Consider the following 23,371-nt stretch of genomic DNA (forward strand, 5'->3'; position numbering starts at 1 on the left):
ACATTCAATCACTTACCACATCTCTGTACTAGCTTAGAAATTTCATCAACATACAAATCTTCCTCCTGTGCCTTGAGCAAGCATGTGACCGCATCTTTCAGCTCCTCATCATGGAATTTTTATGGACCCACACCATTGACTGTTCTTTAGTTCGGACAGCTCCGAGATTGTGAAACGTCGATTTTCACGAACTTTTCCATCAATTTTCTGAACGAGTTCATCAATGACCACTGATGTCCTGCCACTCCTCTGTTCGTTATAAATATTTGTTCGTCCTATTTTAAATGAACGAACTCATTCACGAACAACTCCTTCACTCAAACACGGCACAAAATTCCCGATGAATAGCTGCTGCCGAATATTGTTCTGCCGTAAGAAAATGTATAACATCTCACACCTCACACTTGACGGGGTTTTCTATTGCAGCACACATTTTGAGACGCTACAAAAGTGGAACTAGTGATCAGACAACCTTCACTCTACCACGGCTGCATGCAGACTGATCTACACGTCTGTACAAAGATGGTAGCGCTGCCCCCAGTACTTCAAGCACAATGAACAATCGGAGGTTACTTTCCGAACGCGCCTGGTAATTAGCTTAAGATACAATAAGAAGGTTTAATTTGCATATCTTCAGTTCAGAAATTTATGACATGTACATTTGTTTTGGTATTTCTTACAGGATCTTAATCGTCTCCTTATGAAGGAGTGTATGTTTAGCTATTTTTGGGGCTAGGAATATTTCAACAGTAAACATGACATATTTCCATTTAAATATATCAAATTAAGTCGCCGTTATATCTACCAAAATTGTTCCTCGCTCAAACTGGAACAAAAGACTTTAAGCACAACAATAAAATCTTTTCTCAAAACTGACTGAAAACTTATGCACGACATAGGGTTACATTCTTACACTGCAAATATTGTTGAAAACATCTGCGAAGGAACTCAACATTGATTATTGGATCGTCGCATGATATTTGAAGAAACTAGTAAAGGTAAATAAATAAATAAATAAATGCCGCACGAAGTGACTGACTTTTTAAAAATCTGAATTTGGAGTTCTGTTCTACGCTGCTCCTACGCAACAAAAACTATACAGGGGGGTCCATTTTAATCTTTCCACGGAAATATCTCGAAAACGGTTGAACATAAATGAACCAAACAAAACATCAAATAGGAAATGCATGGGGCAAATTGAATGGTGATGTCGCGGTACCCCCAGAGCCACTCAAGGGGGCCCGGGGCCCAACTTTAAAATTTTAAATGGAAACATGGGGCGAGTGACACCTCGTTCGATAGATATTTAAAAACTAAAAAGCGATGTGGCAAAAGATTTTTCATATCGGTCACCGTTTTCAAAATGGCCGCCAAGGCATAGTGCCTGTATCAGATAAAACGTCCAGTACCACTATGAAAACGGTTGGAGATAAATGAACAGGATAAAACTTGTAGAGAAAATCACAGAGGGTATTTATCATATCACCCCTCGAGAATAATCCAACGGAGAAAAAGAATTATTAAAGCATAAGTGATATAATGCTAAAGAGGAAATGTAATTCTTAGAAAATTATCTTTCCGATCTCCCTCCGTAAGTGGGTGAAGCGAGAATGAATGGTAAAATCTGAAGTGAGAACCCCACTTTTACTTGCAATAAGTAAGGTTTGTCTGAAACACTTGCGTGTACAAGTGATTGGTACTGTAATGAACCAATATTGTGCAGACAACTTTTGAGCAAAACCAACGTTTGTAGACATTGTTCGACAAATTGGTTTTGCATTTCAGTTGATTCATTTTTGCACAAATCATTGCCTGCAATCAAAATGGAAGGTACCACTTCTTAACAAAGAATTTAACCTACTTTTTCTATTACCGACATCTATCTCTTATAAAAATACATTTCAGGTAATTTTGTTGTGTAGTTACAATTTGCAAAAAGTAAGGTTCTCATTTGCAATTTCACCGTTCCTTTCCGTCCCGCTTCACCCACTTACGTTGCAACGATAACTTTCTAGGAATTAGATTCCCTCCTTTGCATTATGGCACTTTTACTCTAATCATCCCCTCTGTTCAACATTTTCGAGCCGTGGAATGATAAATACCCTCTGTAATTTCCTATAAGAGTTTAATTCTGTTCATCCGTTATTATCTTCAATTGTTTTCATATTAGTGATACTGTACGTTTTATCTGATACAGGCACCATCATGTCTTGGGGGCCATTTTGAAAACGGTGACGCTTATGAACAATATTTTGCAACAACGCTGTTTAGTGTACGCAGATCTATCGAACGAGGTATCACTTGACCCATAATTTCGTTTAAAATTTCTAAGTTGGGCCTGGGCCCCCATGAAAGCTGGCCCTTGGGGGCACCGCGACAACATCATTCGATTTGCCCCATGGCTTTCCTATATGAGTTTTTGTTTGGTTCATTTATGTTCAACCGTTTTCATATTAGTGATACTGGACATTTATCTGATACAGGTAACACATCTTGGCAGCCATGTTGAATACGGTGACCGATATGAAAAATCTTTTGCGACACTGCTTTTTAGTTTTTAAAGATCTATCGAACGAGGTGTCACTCGCCCTATGTTTCCATTTAAAATTTTAAAGCTTGGCCCCGATACCCCTTGACGAGCGGTTCTGGGGGGCACTGCGATATCACCATTCGATTTGCCCCATGGTATTTCCTATTTGGACTTTTGTTCAGTTCATATACCGTATGTTCAATCGTTTTCGAGATATTTCCGTGGAAAGATTAAAATGGGTCACCCTGTATTTTTCTTTACCACATTGAGACATGTAATAAGAATTGTTTTTGTACGACAATCATCGACGTTCTATGAAATGACTGGATTGCATTTCCACTCCTAAAACCTCTCTGACGCCTACAGTTCACTTAGAAGTTCACGGTAACTGTGAGATTGTCCACATTCACAGTGATTCACGCAGTTTTCTCAATCCATGCAAACATCACGGCTGAGAAGTTCTGTCAGGAAGTTGCAAGAATGTACCAAAACTAAAGCGTTTATATAAGTTATTTGTCAATAGGAAATATCCAATCATGTTGCATAACAATGTGCACAAATGATCCTATAGACGTAGTATGGATTGCGATACGAAACTCTGTCTTACACCATGTTAGACAGATATCTCGCACACTGATTTCCTCTTCCATATTCCAAGGTAGGCATAAGCTTCCTTGGCACTTAGCCATACACAACCACAGCTTGTTGTTAGAAATAAGGCGAAACAGGTCACAAACTATATTACAGGTTTCAAATCATTGGTGATTCACTTTGCATGGTACCGGTATCATTCTATGCGCACTAAAGCCTTGTTGGCGGTGATCAGCCGCGGATATTGAGGTTAGGCAATTCGCCTTTAACTGTGATTATCGCAATAGGTGTTGAAGGTACCGATTGAGATACGCAGTTACTTCAGTCGCATTGGCTCTATGGTTCTCCGTCGTAATTCCCTTCAATGTTCGGTGATGTCTATTATTGAGGCTTCTCTTCTATGCTTTACTTCCGATGTTTTGCCAAGAGTTCTATAGACCGTCATCTTCTTGATAGTCTGATGCATTTAGATTTTAACTCGGAATTTTATAACAAGCTGAAATTTGGCACACCTATATAGATGTTCAGAACAACAACTCCCCTGAACAACGTACTCAAAGTCCCAAGAAATCCCATTTAGGGAAACCGAGATGTGATGTCATCAAGATCACCGCCGACAGAATTCCTCTCTCTAATTTTAAAACGCAGTATCTTTTCGATACTTCAAGATGGAAACTTTGATCTCGCTTCAATTCACAAACAACATTAAAAATTGTTATTTATAACGACCACATGTCATATACTACTACATCTTCAAATATGTCGCCTCATTTCGTGTTTTGAAATTTAAATGTGCACGACTTTGAAACAAATCTACGTACGGGAAAATATCCTAAAGTAATAATTATTTGCCTTTCGAAGAGCTTATCAACGAGCCCAAAATCACTGCTGTATCTCTAAAACTAACGCAGCTAGTCAATTTCATGTAGACCTAGTCGTGGCAGACTACTTTTACAAACAAGCGCGTCACAATGATAATAAACAAGATTTGTATGGCGAGTAACAGCTACACTCGATGCACTGAATGTTTCCCGTTACTAGATAGTTCTCCACCAGGTTGGCTGGATGGGACGGACATTGTCATCCAGAAACTTTCGGCCGACTGCTTTCCTGCAATACCCCTCATAGGCATGCAGAATCTCGTCTTTTGTAACTTTGGGCAGTGATGGATTTTGCTTCGCAGATATACAGGGCCATACAACCATTTACAATACCTACCCAGATCAGTACGCCATTACCACCATACCGATCTCTTACCACAATGTTAATGAGATGAAAGCGGGTTCCTTGTTCGCACCAGTTCAGTAAGCGATGGGAATCGCTCTGAGACCCATATCGCGATTCAGCTATAAACAGTACGTAGCTCCATTCATTGTGGGTTCACTGGCGGTGTTCTCAATACCACTGTAACGGGCTCTTTTGTACACTGGAATTAGTGGAGTACATGTTACTGGTTGTTAGACATGAAGACCACTGGCACCCTGTCTCGGTACACACTTTGACGCAACACCACCACTCCTGAGACACTAGCAAGCTTCGTTGACAGTTGTCTTGCACGCATGGCTTGGTTATGACGCGCAGTTCGAGTCAGATATCGGTCTTGCTGTGGAGTTATCACACATGAACGACCTACACAGGTCTACGACTAACATCCCCTGTGTCGATAAACTGTTTCCACTACCTCGATCGATACTTTGTGCCACATTGATGACTCGTGTTAATGCTGCCTGTGTGTCATCTCATTCCAAGTGCCTTAGGGAGTTCAAAAACAAAAGACTCACATTAATAGGATGTACAACCATCCCGAGAAGCTAGACATGCAGAAGGTAGTCGGTAGTACAGATGTTGAACGTCTGGGATATGATATCCTACGCTTGCTGTATATCTTCGCGTAGATGGGTGATAATTGCCGCCTAACACTAGCTGAGTCAGGAGAGCTGTCCCACCTGTGCTCGCTAGGGGTCAGAGCCGGATACAAGTAGATCAGGGTAAAATATGTACAACGAACAGAGTACACTGGGATGCCCTGGCAGTACCGTGAGGCATGTTATCCCGTTGAAAGATGGGGTCCTGTGAAGTTGTTTGTCGAAGTTTAGCGTCCGTTTTTCAGCATATGGCGTGGACTTACAGTTTAAGGTGGTATCCGAACCACCATAACGCGTTCAAATTTCCATATTCTACCGCAAATCGAACTTGGGACTCCATGCACCAATAGGGTATCCTTATTTTTCGATTTCCGAGTTTTTTGCGTCTCACTCCCTAAAATGGATCCATATCAGACCAAAGTAACCCACGACAAAGATTAGCTCAATTGAATAATATTAAATAGTGCCGCAAGCGACCTCAAATTTTCAATGCACTTACAGTATACAATATCACACAAAGCTATGTTGTAAGTTTGGAAAGACAATTGCAAGTTAATGAGCAGATATTATGAAGGTATTAACTATCACATGATTACAGATAAGCTGGAAAGAGCGTCAGAATATCTGTCTATCTGATGAAAAGCTATCCTAAAACGATGTCATGTCACCCCATTTTTATTAAAAATTTTGGTCTTGAATTCAAGATGGCCACCATGATGGCACAGTAGTAGATGCTGTTGTATCTCCATTATCCTTATCCAAGATAAGGTGTCACTCCCTCTAGGTGTTTCAAACTTACAAGGTATTTTTCCCTCATATTGTTGCGTTGCCATTTAATATTATTCAACTGAGCTAATATGGATTACTTTGGTCTGATATGGAACCATTTCAGGGGAGTGAGATTCAAACAACTCGGAAGTAGAAAATAAGGATCACCCTAGTGCACCAAAGGCATGCTGCGCCTTAGCCACTAGACCAGTACGGAGGATAAAGTCCGCAAAGTATCCACAGATAAGGCCAGAGGACATAGTTGACGACGTCAAGAATGTATGATACACTAGCCATACTCCTTTGACTGAAAGCCAGAAGCAAGCAAAATGTTTAGCTTATTATCCCCAAACCAGAATGCCAAATGAGGGTTCGTATGGTGAGTGCAAATATATGCAGTATTTTCCCGATCACACGCTGACAGCCGTCAATGTGCCTGAGACAGATACGACTATTACCGACTAATACAACCGTTCTCCATTTTCTTCGCGACTGCAGTCTTTTCCGATAGCACCAAAGAGCGAGCAGTTCGGCGATGAGCAAGCATTATGGATAATCTTCAAGAAAGGAACATCAAATCCACTTTCAACAGCCAATTGTTAAGTGCTCCTATCAGGGTTTGCCCAAGTGGGCCCAGCACCGGGTTTTTTCGGGTTGGACCCACCTGGGTTTTTGAGCTTTTTGTTAATATATTATTGATACAACCAAGGTGATCACATTGAAAGTGATTTTTATGAGATTTTGGACTTTCCTTGGGTGAATTGAATGCTTTCCCGTTAAGGTATACAATTCAATATAAGACCTTTATAAAGTTCTGAATGCACTGAATGAATAAAAAAACCTTACCTTAGCTTGAGATAATTAAGTAACAAATTAATTTATGGATTATGCTTATAGCTATTTGAAGGAAAAATGTGCAATTTTATATTTTAGAAAATACTTTCCGTGAATATTATGCTCGCCAACTCGGCGACGCCGAGGGACGTTGTCCCTCATACGTTTGACGCGTTTAAAGCCATAGATGCCGGTACTACCAGTAAACATGTAGCGCATTAGTAAAACTATTACTATTATTTCTTACCTTTGATGGTGACCCAAGTATTCTACAGTAAAATTTAGTTTTCCAACAATAACAGTTTAGTGCAGTTATTTGTAGGCACTCTTCAAATAAGCATTCTGTAGAATCAACACCAACAAAAGCGTAAAAATTCGTCAAATTTAAGAAACTCGATGCTCAGAGTTCCAAACTACGTACCGCTTACTATTTCAAGTGCTGAATTCGAACTTTCATACTAGTCGAAGTTTCGTTGTAAAGTAAAGGAAGCTGCATTTTCGAGGGAGGAGGAAAAAAAAGTCCCGAAAGAAGTTCTCGGGAAATTCCCCCAATTGAACGCGCAAAGCATCGGAACTGAATACTTCAACAATAAAACTATTTATTTTATGCTGGAAGATATTTAATTTCATTTAAGACATTCTGAAACATCTAATTATATATAAAACTACATGAGCTGACATAAATTATTGAGCACTTCCTGTAGGGTTGCAATGATTAAATTGGGAATGATGGTAGCTTTCCGTGACTAACCGACAGAAAAATTTTAATTTTTATTTTTTTTTTTTTTATTTTTTAATTTTTAGGGGGTCTAAAGAGGGGATGAAAAATTTCCCCATGTTATTTAAACGGACCTTTTTTGGACCTATGATCTCATGTTTTAGGTACTTAGAATTGGAATAAAAACTTGAAATTCCGTATGCTTGTACCAGGGGCGGATCCAGGAGGTGGGGGAGATCGGGGCAATCGCCCCCCCCCCCAGAAGAGAGGAAACTTTCTTATTTTATATATATAAATAAAACCCATCCCAAAGTTTGGAGCCCTTAAAAGTAGCAGTATGACAACCCACCGCCCCCCCCCAGAAGTCGGTCCTGGATCCGCCCCCGGCTTGTACGTTTTCTTAGCAGTATCTAAGTAAATCAGTAAAAAATTAAAAATCCAACTTTAGAGTGATTTTATAGGGAACTGAAAAATCTTTCCCATGTTATTTATATGGAACACCTTTTATACCCCCAAATTATTAAGCACTTCCTGTAGGTCTACAATGGTTAAATTTGACATCGTTGTAGCTTTTCGGAACAAACCCACAGGAAAATTGCCAAAAGTGAATATTTTTAATTTTGAGGAGGTCTAAAGATTGGATGAAGAATTTCCCCATGTTATTTAAATGGTCCTTTTTTTTTTAACTTATAATCTCATGTTTTAGGTACTTAGAATTGGAATAAAATCTTGAAATTCGGTATGCTTGTACGTTTTCGTAAGCGTTAACTAAGTGAAACACCAGAAATAAAAATTTACAACCGTAGAGTGGTTTTATGGGGAACTGAAAAATCTTTCACGTTATTTATATGGGACGTCTTCTATACGCCAAAATGTTTAGGCCCTTCCGGCATGATTAGAATGATGAAATTTGGCATGATTATAGCATTCCAGGACTAACCGACAGGAAAATAGCCAAAAGTGAATATTTTAAATATTTTTAGGGGTCTAAAGGGTGATGAAGAAATTCCCTTGTTATTTAAATAGCCGTTTTCTTGGGATACAATGTCTTATCTTTTAAATAGTTGAATTAGGAAAAGAAATGATGGAATTGTGGGTTCAAGAGATGCGAGGCCGTAGGCCGAGCAAAGACGGCGTATGGGGACGATGCCCCCGGGTGGGCAGATTCAGGAAAAATGAAGAGCAAGTTCACGAAATTCACTGTTGATGCAAAGGGTGATAGATAAGAAATGCGAGGCCGTAGGCCGAGCAAACTCGGGGGTCTGGGGGCAGAGCCCCCAGCTAGCCAAAAGCTAGTTTATTTTATAAAATATGAATTATATCTTTCTTAATGGTCTTAAATTAATTTTCTGGAAAGATCCCTCTTGCAACAAGTTCTCGGGAAATTCCCGTAATTGAACACACAAGGTATCAAAAGTGAACTTCCACAATAAAAACCATTTATTTTACGCTGTTAAATTAATATATTTGGTGTTCATATTTGGCAAACGTCACTGAGGCTTCTGGGATGATTCAATCTGCATTTGTTCGTTCGTCTGCTTGTACCACACATACTACAGGGAATAACTTCCGGTTTTTTAAGTGTAAATTTTCAGGGTAGAAGCACGAAACACATTAAATTTCCTGTATAGATTTTGGCGGCATACCAACGTAAAATTTCAAAATGGTGACAATTTATTTTTTTTTCCAAAATAGCGGGTATGCACTGTACAAAGCGCAATTTTCGGTCTTTTAAGTCGAAATTTTTAGAGTAGAAGCACGAGATACTCTAAATTAGCTATATATATTTTGGCGATGATCCAACGTAAAATTTCAAAATGGCGGCCATTTTTTCAAAACAGCAGTGAATAGAAAATTGTTCCAAGTTGTGACAATGATAATCTTGAAATATAAATCACATTTTAACACTTTAACCCCAAAGACATTGAAATATTTTAATAAAACCCAATTAAACCCGAAAAAACCCAATAAAACCCGAAAAAACCCATATGGGCCCAGGTGGCTTGAGCTTTTTTTTTTAAAAAAAAAACGGGTTTTTTCAAACCCTGGCTCCTATGCTCATTCTCATGGCACTTTACTGCACAATAGATTCCCTGGTGTCATTTTGGTATTGCGTCTTCGTGTCCGATTAACTCATCTAAAATGACCTTCAAAGTACTAGAGCGTAACCTCTACAGACTAAGATTAGCCAGCCCCCTACATATACATATAATGGTGCGCAGTTAGAGGTGTTTTAAATGCGTTTTCACTAGTATATACAAAGAGTATTCTGAACTTACCTTCATTTCTGCACGAGATGGTGGTGTTATTTTGGCATCATCCGTTTTTATTTCACCAGGTGGCATTTTGTTCAAACACTGTTCAATGATGCGTAGTGATTGACGCATTTCTTCGACACGACACAAATACCTAGTTCAACAGAATATACACCATGAGTATTCGAGTTATTTACATCCAATATATAGCTGATTTATACTTAAGTTGCATACTAAAAACGAATAGACCATTTACAGATTTATGTTCAAATTCACAAAAAATGTAAATGTGATGATTTCCAGAAGAGTTTTCCTCTACAAAATCCTTATTTAAATACCACTTTTCGTCTCTTTTTCAGTAATTCATTTTTTTCCAGCGAATTATTTAAAAAAAATAAATAAATAAACTGAAATCCGTCATAGAAATATTACGGTATGCCCTACCCATTACAGAAGACGGATGACAGATGCAAGTGAATGATCATTTCTGAAGAAAGTAGAAAGATTCTACTTCTTCATATTATTTTAGTCAACTTTTCCATACTTTCCTCCCCTTGAAAACCTTTTCGGAAATTAAGGTAATTATTTCTTTGAATAGAGATAGAGACGGATAGATGGCAAAAAAGTTTACCGCTTTTACGAATCTTGCAAGTAAAACTTCTACACAGATTGGACGCATTTGCCCTTTATCTTGAAGTTTTTATTGTCTACGTTGTGCATTATTTTTGATCCACAAATATTCGAAACTTAATCACAACTAGTTACTACATTTTAGGTATTACAATTTAAATATACATGTATCAAATTTGAATTTATAAATAAATTACAAAAACATTTATTCTGACAATATGTATTTTTATGTATAATAAAATTAATTTTCACTTGTGATCACCATGTCCGATATTTTAAACCAAATTTCTATCATCTAATAGGAAAAAAATAATTAAATGAAAATGTGACCATACTTATTACACTCGAATGTCACTGTAATTTATAGCTTTACATCAACTATATTGAATTCATGCAATGAAACGACTGATTCGTATTCCAGGCTTTCCAATGCTAATGAAAAAAATATAGGAAACCACGACGAATAAAATAGAGCTGGTTACGTGAAGCTGTGAAAAAGGAACATTTTGAAAGAACAAGGAATAAAGAAACTCATAAATATTTCTACCTATTGGAAAGAACATCTCAATTACCCAATAGGTAGAAATAACAAAAAAACATGGAAATTACACCAATTGTTATATGAACATATATTCTACTCTAAATATAACTAAATGGGTCTCGTTGCAAAATCTTATACGAGTTTTTTAGTGTTTTCGTACGTAGCTCACCAGTAGGTATGGTTTGACTATGTGTAACATATTCTACAACTAAGTTAGTGTAGTTAGTGTGCAAAAAGTATTGATACACCTAAATAAATTATTTATAAGTCTTTACAATCACTACTCCATAGAACTTTTTAATGAATATGACGAAACTATAGTTTATTTTTTGTTCCATTTTGTAGGTGTATGGATACTTTTTGCGCTAACTGAATATTGTTTGGTGAAATTATCTTTAGATAAGCAGCAGCAAAGGACGAAACACAGAAGAGTCTCCCATTCAATTACACTTACTGTGGAGACAAAAGGCGTGCCAATCAACCACAGCTTATCTCCTTATGTTACTTTCACAAGTGGAAGTAGCAATGCCACAAAAATATAGGAGGTTTTCGTTAAAATGTAGGAAATGTAGTTTATAGGAGGATACGCAAATATATAGGAAAAATAGGAAATATAGGAGCATTGGAAAGCCTGGTATTTCCTGATGCAAAACACAATCACGAACAAAATTTCGTCTTCTGTTAAAAGTGCTTTTCACTCTGCCTCGTAGTCACCTATATTGAGTTTGGCAAATGAATGGAATGTATGTGTTTCCTGAACCCTACATACCGATTTCGTGTCTTTATCTCCGGTGGCTTTCGTTTTAAGTCCATTTCTTCTCACTTCTTTGGAGTAGCTGAATATGAATAATTTTCAAAAATGAGTTATCATTATCTACTACAAATGATGACCAATCAGTTCATCATGATCAGCAAAATAACATTTTTTTGTGACAATGTAACCCATCATGTAATTTTTATTTATCTATTTGGGTTTCAACATTTCTTTCAGCTCCGCCTATAACGTTTACTCCATAGGATGGTGATCCAGATAGAGCAAGCATTATATTTGATAGTCGTAAATAGGACGTTTGCTCGAGCGTTGACGATGAAACAAGTTATCCGAAGAAAGCTCCTTTCAACGCCAACTACACATAAGCAAAAATTCTATGTACAACTTTTAGAGACTACGTACATCTGCATCATATTTCCGAAAATTAACAAATTACACGAATAATAAGTAAAAAAGTAAATTTTGCACCATGTACTCAAATAGACAGTCACGAGGCATAGGAGATGACATGCACAATCGCAGAAAATACTCGTCAATCGATTCGGAAATTTTAATTATATTGATACTTACATAGCTTTAAACTAGGAGATAACAATTAAGATAATAATATATATATAGATGTTTCTTATATTGTGAGAAATAATTCGATTCGACTAAGTACAGAACATGATTACACAGTGTCTTGTTGCAGCAGGGTAGGAGAAGCTGTTACACATTCGTCTCTTCGGCGCCAAGTAGTTGCCTCCCGCTAAATCTCTTCGGCTCTCGCTGTACGCGTGGGTTTCACGCGTTGAGTGACGTAAGAGCGGACAGAGCTGTGATTGGCTGAAGAAGTGCTGATCAAGGTCACACCGCCCACATGCATCCGCTGAGTGAGAGAACACACACATAGTAACATCGTCTGCTAAGATGTGCTAGTCCTTTTAAATTAAAAAGAGAATTAAACTGCTTGAACTGCACATTGCCAAAATGATGAATAAATGAGTTTATGACAAATGGCACCCGAACAGCTGATAGGTAAAGTTCTGGTGAGATACGTTTATCCTAAGAACCCTGGCAACACTTATAGTTTGTGTCCGCGTATGACGAGGACACACTGTAAGTTTTTGAAGCACTCTTCACTTGGGTCATAGTTCACATTAACGCTTGGTTAACACTGCACTCACTAAAATAAAATGTTTATTCAGTCCATAAATATGTAATATATCAATAAATGCATAGAAATATATTTATTATAGTCCTATTAGTTCAAATGTAAATTCACTCAATACTTAAAGAAATTGGATATTTAACACATACACTAAAATATTGCAAATAATGTGAATAAAATGAGAAAACACTTCAAACAATGAATTAATTTCAACTTTTAGAAACACTTTCACCTTTGCAATTAATTGAACATAAAAAGAAAAATGAATATTGAAATAAATATAGATATATTTTCCAGTTCGAATAACAACACTTTACTGTTCATTTATAACACACTGTTTATACTTTTACTATCTGCACACGTCACACTGTCCATGTTGTCCACTATTCACAATCTACACCATGTTCCAGAACAATGTCCAGTCCATAGGCCAGCCTCTTCGTTCATTCTCTTCCCATTGAATGAACACTCGGCGATTAAATCTTCTGCTCCTATCCTCTTCCCATTGGATAGGGCTAGGTCCATCGGTGGAAGTTCTAGAAGGTCTCTGCATGCTATAGTCCTTTTATAACACTGGACTATTTTCCAAAATTCGGCGCCAATATGAAGATGCATGGAATACTGTAACTTATTGCGTATAAACTTATTAATGTATAATTTGCATCTTCCGTTCTACTTTTTTTTTTTTGTTTTTTTTTTTTTTAAACTTAAAATGTGCTGCACTTGTTTCCGCTGCATTCGTATTAAGTGGAGGTGAATAGAATGTGTGTTCTTCTTATTGTTTGGACCTACGTGTGTTCTTCCTTGTGTTGTATTCTTCGTGTATGGATATCAAGTGTATGTTTCTACGTGTTACATGTAATTACTATAATAAGGTTAAAATAACATAATTATGGTTAAAAGGAAGTTGACTTGGGATGGGTTAACAAAAAGAAATGTAAGTATTTCTTCTTTCATTCTTTTTTTTCTTTTTTCTTTTTTTTTTTTTTTCAAATCACTTCACGAGCATAAACCACGACAAGCACGTCCCAATCCTCAACGCCTTCGTGCAACTTCATCAAATAAGTACATGGTACATAATAAATTAATATTGAAATATACCTATATAGGACATGATGCTGAATAAATAAATAAATAAATAAATAAATATATATATATATATATATATATATATATATATATATATATATATAATAAGCCTATAGATATAACCTTAATGATGACTGTTACATGAATACTATAATGAAGAGAGAAATAAACCAATATAAGCTCGAATGATGGAGAATTATATTGAGGCAATGTCAGATGTCTACAGATGCCAACCTGTATCCATCTTAGGGATGGTCTGACGACTAAATGAAGAAGAGCCAACCCACAAAAACCATATAAACCTACCCACTGTAAGTACGACCACGAAGACACACAGAGATGTGGTTACAAACAAGTTATACTAAGGAAACCCCATAGAGTTTTATAGAAGACAAAAAGAAAACGATGCACATGAAATTCATGGCGAAATGTGGTCGTAGGTCTTAAGGTAAAACTTCAATGTTGTTCCAATAACAACAAAAGGAATACTCTAATAAACGTGTATATTACTCTATTGTCTCCTAACATATCTCTAAATTCAAACTGACTTCTTCGAAGTGCTAATGGTAATATTTCTCTAATAAACTCAACAACTTTCGCTCATCTAAATAACCATGTCGTATATACCACAAGACATTTTCGTCAACGAAACTAGAATGTACTCTCACTTCTCGATCTTCATTATTGATGGTACACAATTGATCTTCTTTACTTTCCTCTTCTTCTTCGTTCATGTAATCTCCGTTGGCTTCCTTTTCGGCTCTCTCTAAAATGTCACTGAACTGCTCTTCATCCACATGCTTCTTCAGAATTTCTAGCCACTTTTTCCTAGTAGCTGGTGTTGGTCTCCACAGCTTCATTCTAGAAACATTCTGAAATCCGATATATTTGCCACTTTGCGGATCCAATACTTCAAACACATTTTCACCAACTTGTTTCCACAGTAAGTAAGGTCCACGGTACACTTCACACAGTTTGGCTATACGTTTGTCTACCAAGCTACTAATATTATACTGACGTAAGAAAACTAAGTCACCTTCACACAAAGTTCTTCGAGCTCTCTGATGAACGTTCAACTTTTCGTTTCGTTGCTGAATGATTTTCTTTCGCCGTAAGTCAGCCATTATTAATTTTCCATTCCAATCTATACCTTATTGCTCATCAACTGTTTCGTTGTTTTTCACAATTCCAAAATGTGACAGTGTAAATTCTTCTGGCTTGATGTTAAGATGTAATTCTGCAGGCGCTATTCCCAAACTGGCACTAATCGTATAGTTCAACAACAAACAAGCTTGCACAATATATTCTGGCCATGAGGAATGAGAATCGCGGCACAACACACGCAAAATTCTCTCTAAATCAGCATGGAATCTTTCGATAATATTTCCTTGTGCGTGATAAGGCGTAGTATAATGTATTTTGATGTTATATGCTTCCATAGCTTGTACGAATTCCCTGCCAATAAACTGTGGTCCATTATCTACTAAGATATTCATGAAAATACCAAGGTGAAGCATGTATGACTCAGTAAGACATTTTGCTACACTTGCACTTGTTGCACGACGAAGTGGATATGCTACTAAATAACGTGAGTATACATCACACACTGTTAACAGGTAAGTTTCGCCATATTTACCTCGAGGTAGAGGACCAACTAAATCTGCTGAGACCAAATAACGTATGTTTTCCGCTGGCACTGATTGCATTAAACACTTCACTGGGTGATGGTCTACCTTCGTTCTCATGCAGACCTCACAATCAAGAATGTACGATTTAATGTCACTACGCATGGTTTTCCAATAAAAGATACGGGAAATAATATTAAACACTTTCATAAATCCAAAATGACCGTAATGATCATGGTAGCCAATTAAAATATTTTTCACTAAACATGGAGGTACACACAATTTTAATCTGTCTGGGAAGTGAAAATCTCTCACCATCAGAATACCATTTTCCAAAGTGTAATTTTGTTTCCAATTTCGAGCACTACTACGAAAAGAATTCTTATTTGCACTGCTTTCACTTTCGCTTATATTACCTTGTAAGTAACTAATAATAGGACGGTACTCGTCACATTCCCATTGTAATTTCGCAATTGTAGACGGATCTAAATCGAACACTTCTGATTGAACAGCCTGTATAGGATTCACATTCACCATTAGATCTTCCTGTGTTGGTAACATACGAGATAAACAATCACTTAGTGTGTTAGTCTTGCCTTTGATGAATTCTATTTCATAATCGTAAGATTGAAGTTCTAAAGACCACCTCATAAGTCTTGCATTCCAATTACGCATACGTTTTAACTGCACTAAGCCTTTATGATCTGTTTGTATGTATATTTTCGCTCCTTTAAGCCAAACATGCCACTTACGAATACACCACACAAATGCGAGACACTCAAGCTCAATTATGGCATAGTTCTGTTCGTGTTTATTAAGAGTACGGCTTGCATATTCTAATACACACTTCTCACCGTCAATAATTTGATAACACACACAAGCCAACCAGAGTTTGCTCGCGTCACTTTCGAGATAAAACGGCTTATCGAACTGTGGATGGTGTAACTTCACATCTTTTACTAATTCAGCCTTTAATGATTCAAATGCCTTTTGGTGTTCTTCTTCCCACTTCCATTTCTTTTCCTTCCCTAAAAGTTCATAAATGGGTTTAGCGATAACAGCATGACCTTTGATTGTTCGCGAATGCCACTGAACAGCACCAAGAAATGAGCGTAACATTTTTTAAATTTTTGGGCACTGGTAACTTCTCGATTGCTTCAGCTGATTTCGGATCCTTTCGTATGCCTTCTGAAGATACGTAATAGCCTAAATAGTTAATTTCACTTACACCAAAAATGCACTTCGATAAATTTAGCGTCATGTTCGCATCACTTAACAAACTAAGCACTTCATCTAACTGCTGTAAGAATTCTGGTACGCTTGTACAACCAAGAGCTACATCGTCCATATACCTGATTAATTTCTCTTGTAGCGGTAAAGGGAACACTTTATTCAAGCACAATTGCAGTACAGACGATCCATTTTTCACACCGAACACCATGCGTGTGTACTCATATAACGTTCCTTCAAACAAGAAGGCTAAGTATGGCATAGAATCTTCTGTAATTCCACATTGTTGATACGAACTAGTAAAATCAAGAGTACCTAGCACACGTTTTCCACTAAATTTAGCAAAGAGGTCGGACAACTTTTCTACACGCAGAGCTGGATTCTTAATGTGCACATTCAATGCTCTACAATCTGTTACTATTCTTAATGCTCCACTCTTTTTCAATACTACGTGCAACGGCAATAGATGACATGAAGAACTAGGTCTAATTACACCCCACTTTAACAATTTTCGGATCTCTTCACGCACTCCTTCCTTATATTTGTGCGGGATATCGTAAGGACGAGCAACGATGGGTTCATTTGTATCCACTTCTAATCGGTACTGAAATTTATTGCACAGGCCAGGAAAACGGGCGAACACTCTTCTCTGTTTCATTAACAACTGAAATAATTCTTTCTAGTTTTCACTAAACAGCGTAGCGCGTGTAACTGCATCCCTTATTTCATCTACTGTGAAATATAGATCCGGTGGGAAGTCCTCCACTAAGTCACTAGCTTCATTTTTCTCTAAAGGCTCGGCGCACCCACTGCGGAACACATTCACCATTCTCGCATAAAACTCATTAAGGTCCCTTATCTCGGACAACACAACAATAGGGGCTACCTGGCACTTAACTTTACTTACATTAGCTACAATGACATTTCCACTATTTCTCTGTATTAAAGGCACTTCACCACTAATTCCTTGAAATTCAACACGCAAGTTACTTCGCTTAAATTCGGTGACACTGTTTAATTTCTCGAGAAAGTTTGCACCGAGTATTACGTCTTCGTGCAGTTCTGGTAACACAAGAAACTCAACTGGCACTTCCACGTTTTCAATTCGTACCGGTAAAATAACCCTTCCTTTCACGTTCTTTTTCTTTCTCCCTAGAAAATCGCACAAAACGATATGCTCTCCTTTCTGCAAATGCACATTTGCTACACACTTTGTTACTTCTCGAAAAATATTGTACCGTAATAGGCACAGTTCTGATCCACTATCTAACAGACAGATTTTGGGTTGATCGTTTAACAAAATTTTTACTCTCATTGTATTATGACCTAATTCGCATTTGACCACTTCTTCTTCATTATCATTATTTATATCATCATCTGCTTGTAAATCTTCCTCGTTGCACATATGTGGAAAAGTAATCCGGTTTACACTACTGAAATCCCTCCCCTTTGCAGCGACCAAGTGGGAGGGCGCTACTAGTTTAAAGGCACAGAACTTTGCGGGTAAAAACCACTTTGTTGGTTAGTGAACTGTCTTTGTTGACTATTCCCACTGTTCACATTAGGACCTCTATTAAACGTAGGAAACCAATTATTATTTTGATTCGGACTACCTTGAGAAGTCGACGCACTACCTTGGTTTTCATTTGCCCTTGCACCTTGCGTTTCATTTCGATTTTCATTTGCACTCGTGTTTTGTCGGCCATTACCTTGCGACTGATTACCACCGTTCGAATTATTATTATTTCTGTTAAAATTACCTCGCCGTCTACATCTATGAAATTTCTTTTTCCATCCTTGTTTGAAATTCGAGCGCGCACTATTATCACTGTTCACTTCGCTACCGTGTTCCACTTTCACATTATTCACGCTAACACCGGTACCACCTTGCTGTTTCTGTTTATTACGCTGATTGTCGTACATATTAGTAATTCCTGACAATCCTTCGATGGACTGCACACTCGCAAGGAACTGATTTATATTATCAGGCATAGAACCCATCATAGCTAATTGGTATCGCTTGGGCAAAAGAGTGATGATGTGTGACAACGTAATGGTTGGATTTTCGTATTCTTCCAGAGCTTGAATTTGACTAAAACGTTCTGTTACAAAATCAACAACACTACTATAACGTTTTGGGTCAAACGGAATAGAACGCAAGTTACGCAGACGCGTAGCTTTCACTAAGGGACTCTCAAATGCATTCTGAAACTCTATTACAAATTCTTGAAAAGTTTGACACTTCTTACCGTGTAAATCGTACCACTTAAGTGCACTGTCCTTAAGAATCAACGGCATGATCGTCAAATATTCGCTTTGAGGCACTCCGGCGAACGACATTTCTCTACCGAAATTTTCTAAAAATGCACTTGCACTTTCCTTCATCATATCACCTGAAAATGTAGAGAGTTGCTTAATGTCTGCTAATCGCAATGAACAACGCCTTGCATTCACTTCACTATTTCTTGCACGCTTAATACGCGGACTTTCTCTTTCGGTTTTGATTCTTGACACGGTTCTCTTTATTACGTCACTTTCCACCTCTGTATCGGACGCCGTTTGAGACTCACAGCTCGATTTTCTCTCACGCTTCACACTGTGCACGGAACCTGTGTTTCTTTGTGACATATTACTTCCAGTATCATGGTGCTCATTTGCTAATTCTATACGCTGCACACGCTCTGATAATCGTTCCACATCTTGCTTAGTTTGTTCACTTAATTCACTGGCGCGGAGACACGTTTCAAAACACTGCTGGTTAAATTTACTCTGTTCGTGGCACACTTGAATACACTCTTGCACTGCTATACCGTATTCACTATGTTTAGTCTCGCACTTCTGAATTCTGCTTTCACGGTACTTGTCGAGACTTTCGACCAAACGCAACCTTTTTTCATAATCATCCACTCTATTGTGACATTCATTTAATTGACGTTGTTGGTCGTTTACTTGGCGCGTATTTTCTTCAACTGTGCCTCGAATATCATGCACGGCCCCTGCTAATTCACGCACACTTCTACGTATGTTTTCACTCGTATTAAAACACTTTAATTCCACTGCTTCAATTCGTTCTATCAATTCATGCCGCACTGCACAAATACACTTATTCACATTGTTAATTTCACCTGACAAATCATCTTTACATTGGGATATGTTTTCACGACACTCGCTACGTAATTCCTTGATATCGTCTTGCATTTTCTGTTGGTTTACATTTATCGCCTCGACGCTTTCACTCACACGCTTTTGATTATCACTCAATTCATTTTGGCTTTCATTCAACTTATTCTGATTTTCTTTAATTTCGGTAATTGATGCACTCAGTTCTCTTTGCATTGCGAGGAGAACTGTTCTAAGATCACCCTCAGCCATGATGTTGCAAATATAACAAACTCGCTAACACAAATAATTGACTAATTTCTGCAAAAATCTAAGAATGCAAATAATAAAAATATTCTAATTTAGACAGGATTTAGGCTTCAACATGCAAGGATGAATGCACTGGACAAGGATACAATGACACGAATTTCATGTACTTATTGACTCTCTGAGATGGCGGCAAAAATTACGCAGCAAGTTTTGAACATCAAGAATACCTAGGCCTATGTTCGTAGACACACAAAACTGAACATTTATACAAAAAGAAAGGTTTCTGCTTCGACACATTTATCCCGGCATCATTTTATAACGTTTACTCCATAGGATGGTGATCCAGATAGAGCAAGCATTATATTTGATAGTCGTAAATAGGACATTTGCTCGAGCGTTGACGATGAAACAAGTTATCCGAAGAAAGCTCCTTTCAACGCCAACTACACATAAGCAAAAATTCTATGTACAACTTTTAGAGACTACGTACATCTGCATCATATTTCCGAAAATTAACAAATTACACGAATAATAAGTAAAAAAGTAAATTTTGCACCATGTACTCAAATAGACAGTCACGAGGCATAGGAGATGACATGCACAATCGCAGAAAATACTCGTCAATCGATTCGGAAATTTTAATTATATTGATACTTACATAGCTTTAAACTAGGAGATAACAATTAAGATAATAATATATATATAGATGTTTCTTATATTGTGAGAAATAATTCGATTCGACTAAGTACAGAACATGATTACACAGTGTCTTGTTGCAGCAGGGTAGGAGAAGCTGTTACACATTCGTCTCTTCGGCGCCAAGTAGTTGCCTCCCGCTAAATCTCTTCGGCTCTCGCTGTACGCGTGGGTTTCACGCGTTGAGTGACGTAAGAGCGGACAGAGCTGTGATTGGCTGAAGAAGTGCTGATCAAGGTCACACCGCCCACATGCATCCGCTGAGTGAGAGAACACACACATAGTAACATCGTCTGCTAAGATGTGCTAGTCCTTTTAAATTAAAAAGAGAATTAAACTGCTTGAACTGCACATTGCCAAAATGATGAATAAATGAGTTTATGACACGCCGATATATTAAACCACACGCAATTTAATGTCACATCTGCATTATATGTTCCGACTGAAGATCGAAACAGGAACCACAAGCGTGTCCAGTTTGTCTTCTAAATATGATGCTTATTTTCACAATATGTTCAATATATAATAGTGGGGAACAGGCTCCTACCGGGAATCACACCTGGGACTATACTACCAATTAGGCTTCCTTAACATATGGTAAATTTAAAAATAATGTTCACTATACTCAAGAAAATCACACTAAGTATCAGAACATTGCTTCTATCAAGCACACGGGTATGCACCATTTGAACAGACTGTACACTCACATGCAAACGATTCCAATCCTCGTCTGCGTTTTGAAAGTATCCAATTACGTACGTAAGAGAGAATAATAGAGATACGATAGATATAAAGGGAAAAGTCACTTCCAATATAAATACAAGCTGGAAAAAGTAGCAACTATTTAATCATGCTTATAAAATTATGTATAAAAATGTCTGTTCATTATAGAAGCTTCGTATGCAGAGGAGGGAGTACTTCTGAACACTGTGAAGTACATAAGTAAACTTACCTGTCGTAGCAGTCTCCCTTCTTTCCAATAGGAACGTCAAATTCTAATTCATCGTAAGCATCATATGGTTGCGATTTCCTCAAATCCCACTTAATTCCAGATCCTCTTAGCATCACTCCGCTAAAAATAAAGATGCCAAATAGTCAGGATGAATTTTCTATTAATGCGTTTGTAATAAACCAATACTAAAGAAACTTTGTACAGCATGTCTCACAATCAAGAAACAAATTATATCCACGCCCTAACATTGTTTCTCCTCTTTTAGAAAACATAATTTGCTTCAACTGTAACTGACGAACAAATTATACATTCTACAGATGAAAGAACAATTCACTTTTAATTACGAAAAGTGGAGATTGGCAAAACGTGGCACGTCTTCTGTAGACTGAGAACTCTATGATAAATTACACACTTATACCATTAAGAATTGTGTTACAAGAATATACAGCGAGAAAAATATGATGGACTGGACCGAAAATAAAACCTTGGTCTCAAGCTTATCGTACCGATAAGGTAAACACTACGCTATTTAGTCCGCTCCCTGAACAATCATACATTCTATCATTCTTGATGTCAGTGCTCAACTACTCAGACCTCATGAACTTACCACAACTCCTGTTATGCTTGGACAACCAAGTGTCTACATTACAGAACGTCTATTACGGTTCAATAATAGGGAAATTTAGGAATTAGATTTCTGGGCTTTCGGCATCTATGGCCATGTTAGCCAGTCACGTACGAAGGATGATGTCCCTCGGCGATCGCATTATCCGAGGGAAGGAAAGGGAAAAAAATAAATAAAAGATTGAGGAAGGAAAGAAGCGGCCTGGGACCTATAAGTTAGGTACCATCCCAGCATTTGCCTGGTGTGAATGAGGAAAACCCAGGAAAACCTCACTCAGGATGACTGGCCTGAAAAAGCCTTTACACTTTTTCGAACGAGTGTCCCTACTGGGACTCGAACCCGCGGTTGAATTATATTCTACATTGATAAATGGAGAAAATAACTAGTTTTGTATCACATCAAATAATCTACACGAATGAATTCAATAATATATATAATTCACTAGTGAATTTTCCCTTTAAATAAGTACACGAAGATCGTTCTGTCCGTGGCAGGTGGATAATAAAAATCAATAAAATGGAAATGTAATTGTGTTTTGGTGAAAGATTCATTAATATGTCTGTTTCAACAAAGAGTATATGTATACTGTTAGAGCATAAATTCATTCATTTCTAGTTGTAAGGAATGAACTAAAATATTTGTATTTTACTTGGATATTGCTCACATTGACTTTATTTTATACAGACTAACGGGTAATTTCAAAACATTGTACTTACATTTTATATTAGAAATCTACAATATTCACTCTTGCTTCAAATATTGATTTTCTCTGACTAACAAACTAGGACTGAAAATGACTATTATACCATACTTTTTCAGCATACCTGAAACCATAATTCAAAGCATCTTCAGCAGATACAACGCCTATGTCAATTGTTCTTTGTCTCCATATCCTGTTGTTTGTTAACACATCTTCTACTTCATCTAACCGCTCAGCAAATTTACTGGTAAATTCATAAATATCATCCAGCAGACCTAGAGGCAAATCCTGTCGAAAGTAAATGTATTATGTAGCTCATAGTTAATTACATTACAAATGCAAGCATAAACGCTTCAAATTTAAATTATCAACTTCTTGATGTTTAAAAACCTGAGTCCCACCTGTGTTTTGGAACTTCCATAAAACGACCT

General features: G+C 37.4%; 1 protein-coding gene across 1 annotated transcript in view; it reads right to left on the reverse strand.

Moving 5' to 3' along the window:
* The window catches only part of ND-49 (NADH dehydrogenase (ubiquinone) 49 kDa subunit), a 48,612-nt gene that overhangs the window by 6,954 nt on the left and 18,287 nt on the right, over positions 1-23,371 (reverse strand). Inside the window, exons 5-7 of the mRNA XM_081728202.1 lie at positions 23,065-23,228; positions 21,616-21,735; positions 9,586-9,715 (exon numbers count right to left, since the gene is read on the reverse strand). Of these exons, the coding sequence (XP_081584328.1) occupies positions 9,586-9,715; positions 21,616-21,735; positions 23,065-23,228 (414 nt within the window). The remainder of the gene's footprint in view (positions 1-9,585; positions 9,716-21,615; positions 21,736-23,064; positions 23,229-23,371) is intronic.

This window comes from Thermobia domestica, chromosome 10 (assembly GCF_964235325.1).
Source record: "Thermobia domestica chromosome 10, izTheDome1.hap1.1, whole genome shotgun sequence".
Taxonomy (NCBI): Eukaryota; Metazoa; Arthropoda; class Insecta; order Zygentoma; family Lepismatidae; genus Thermobia; species Thermobia domestica.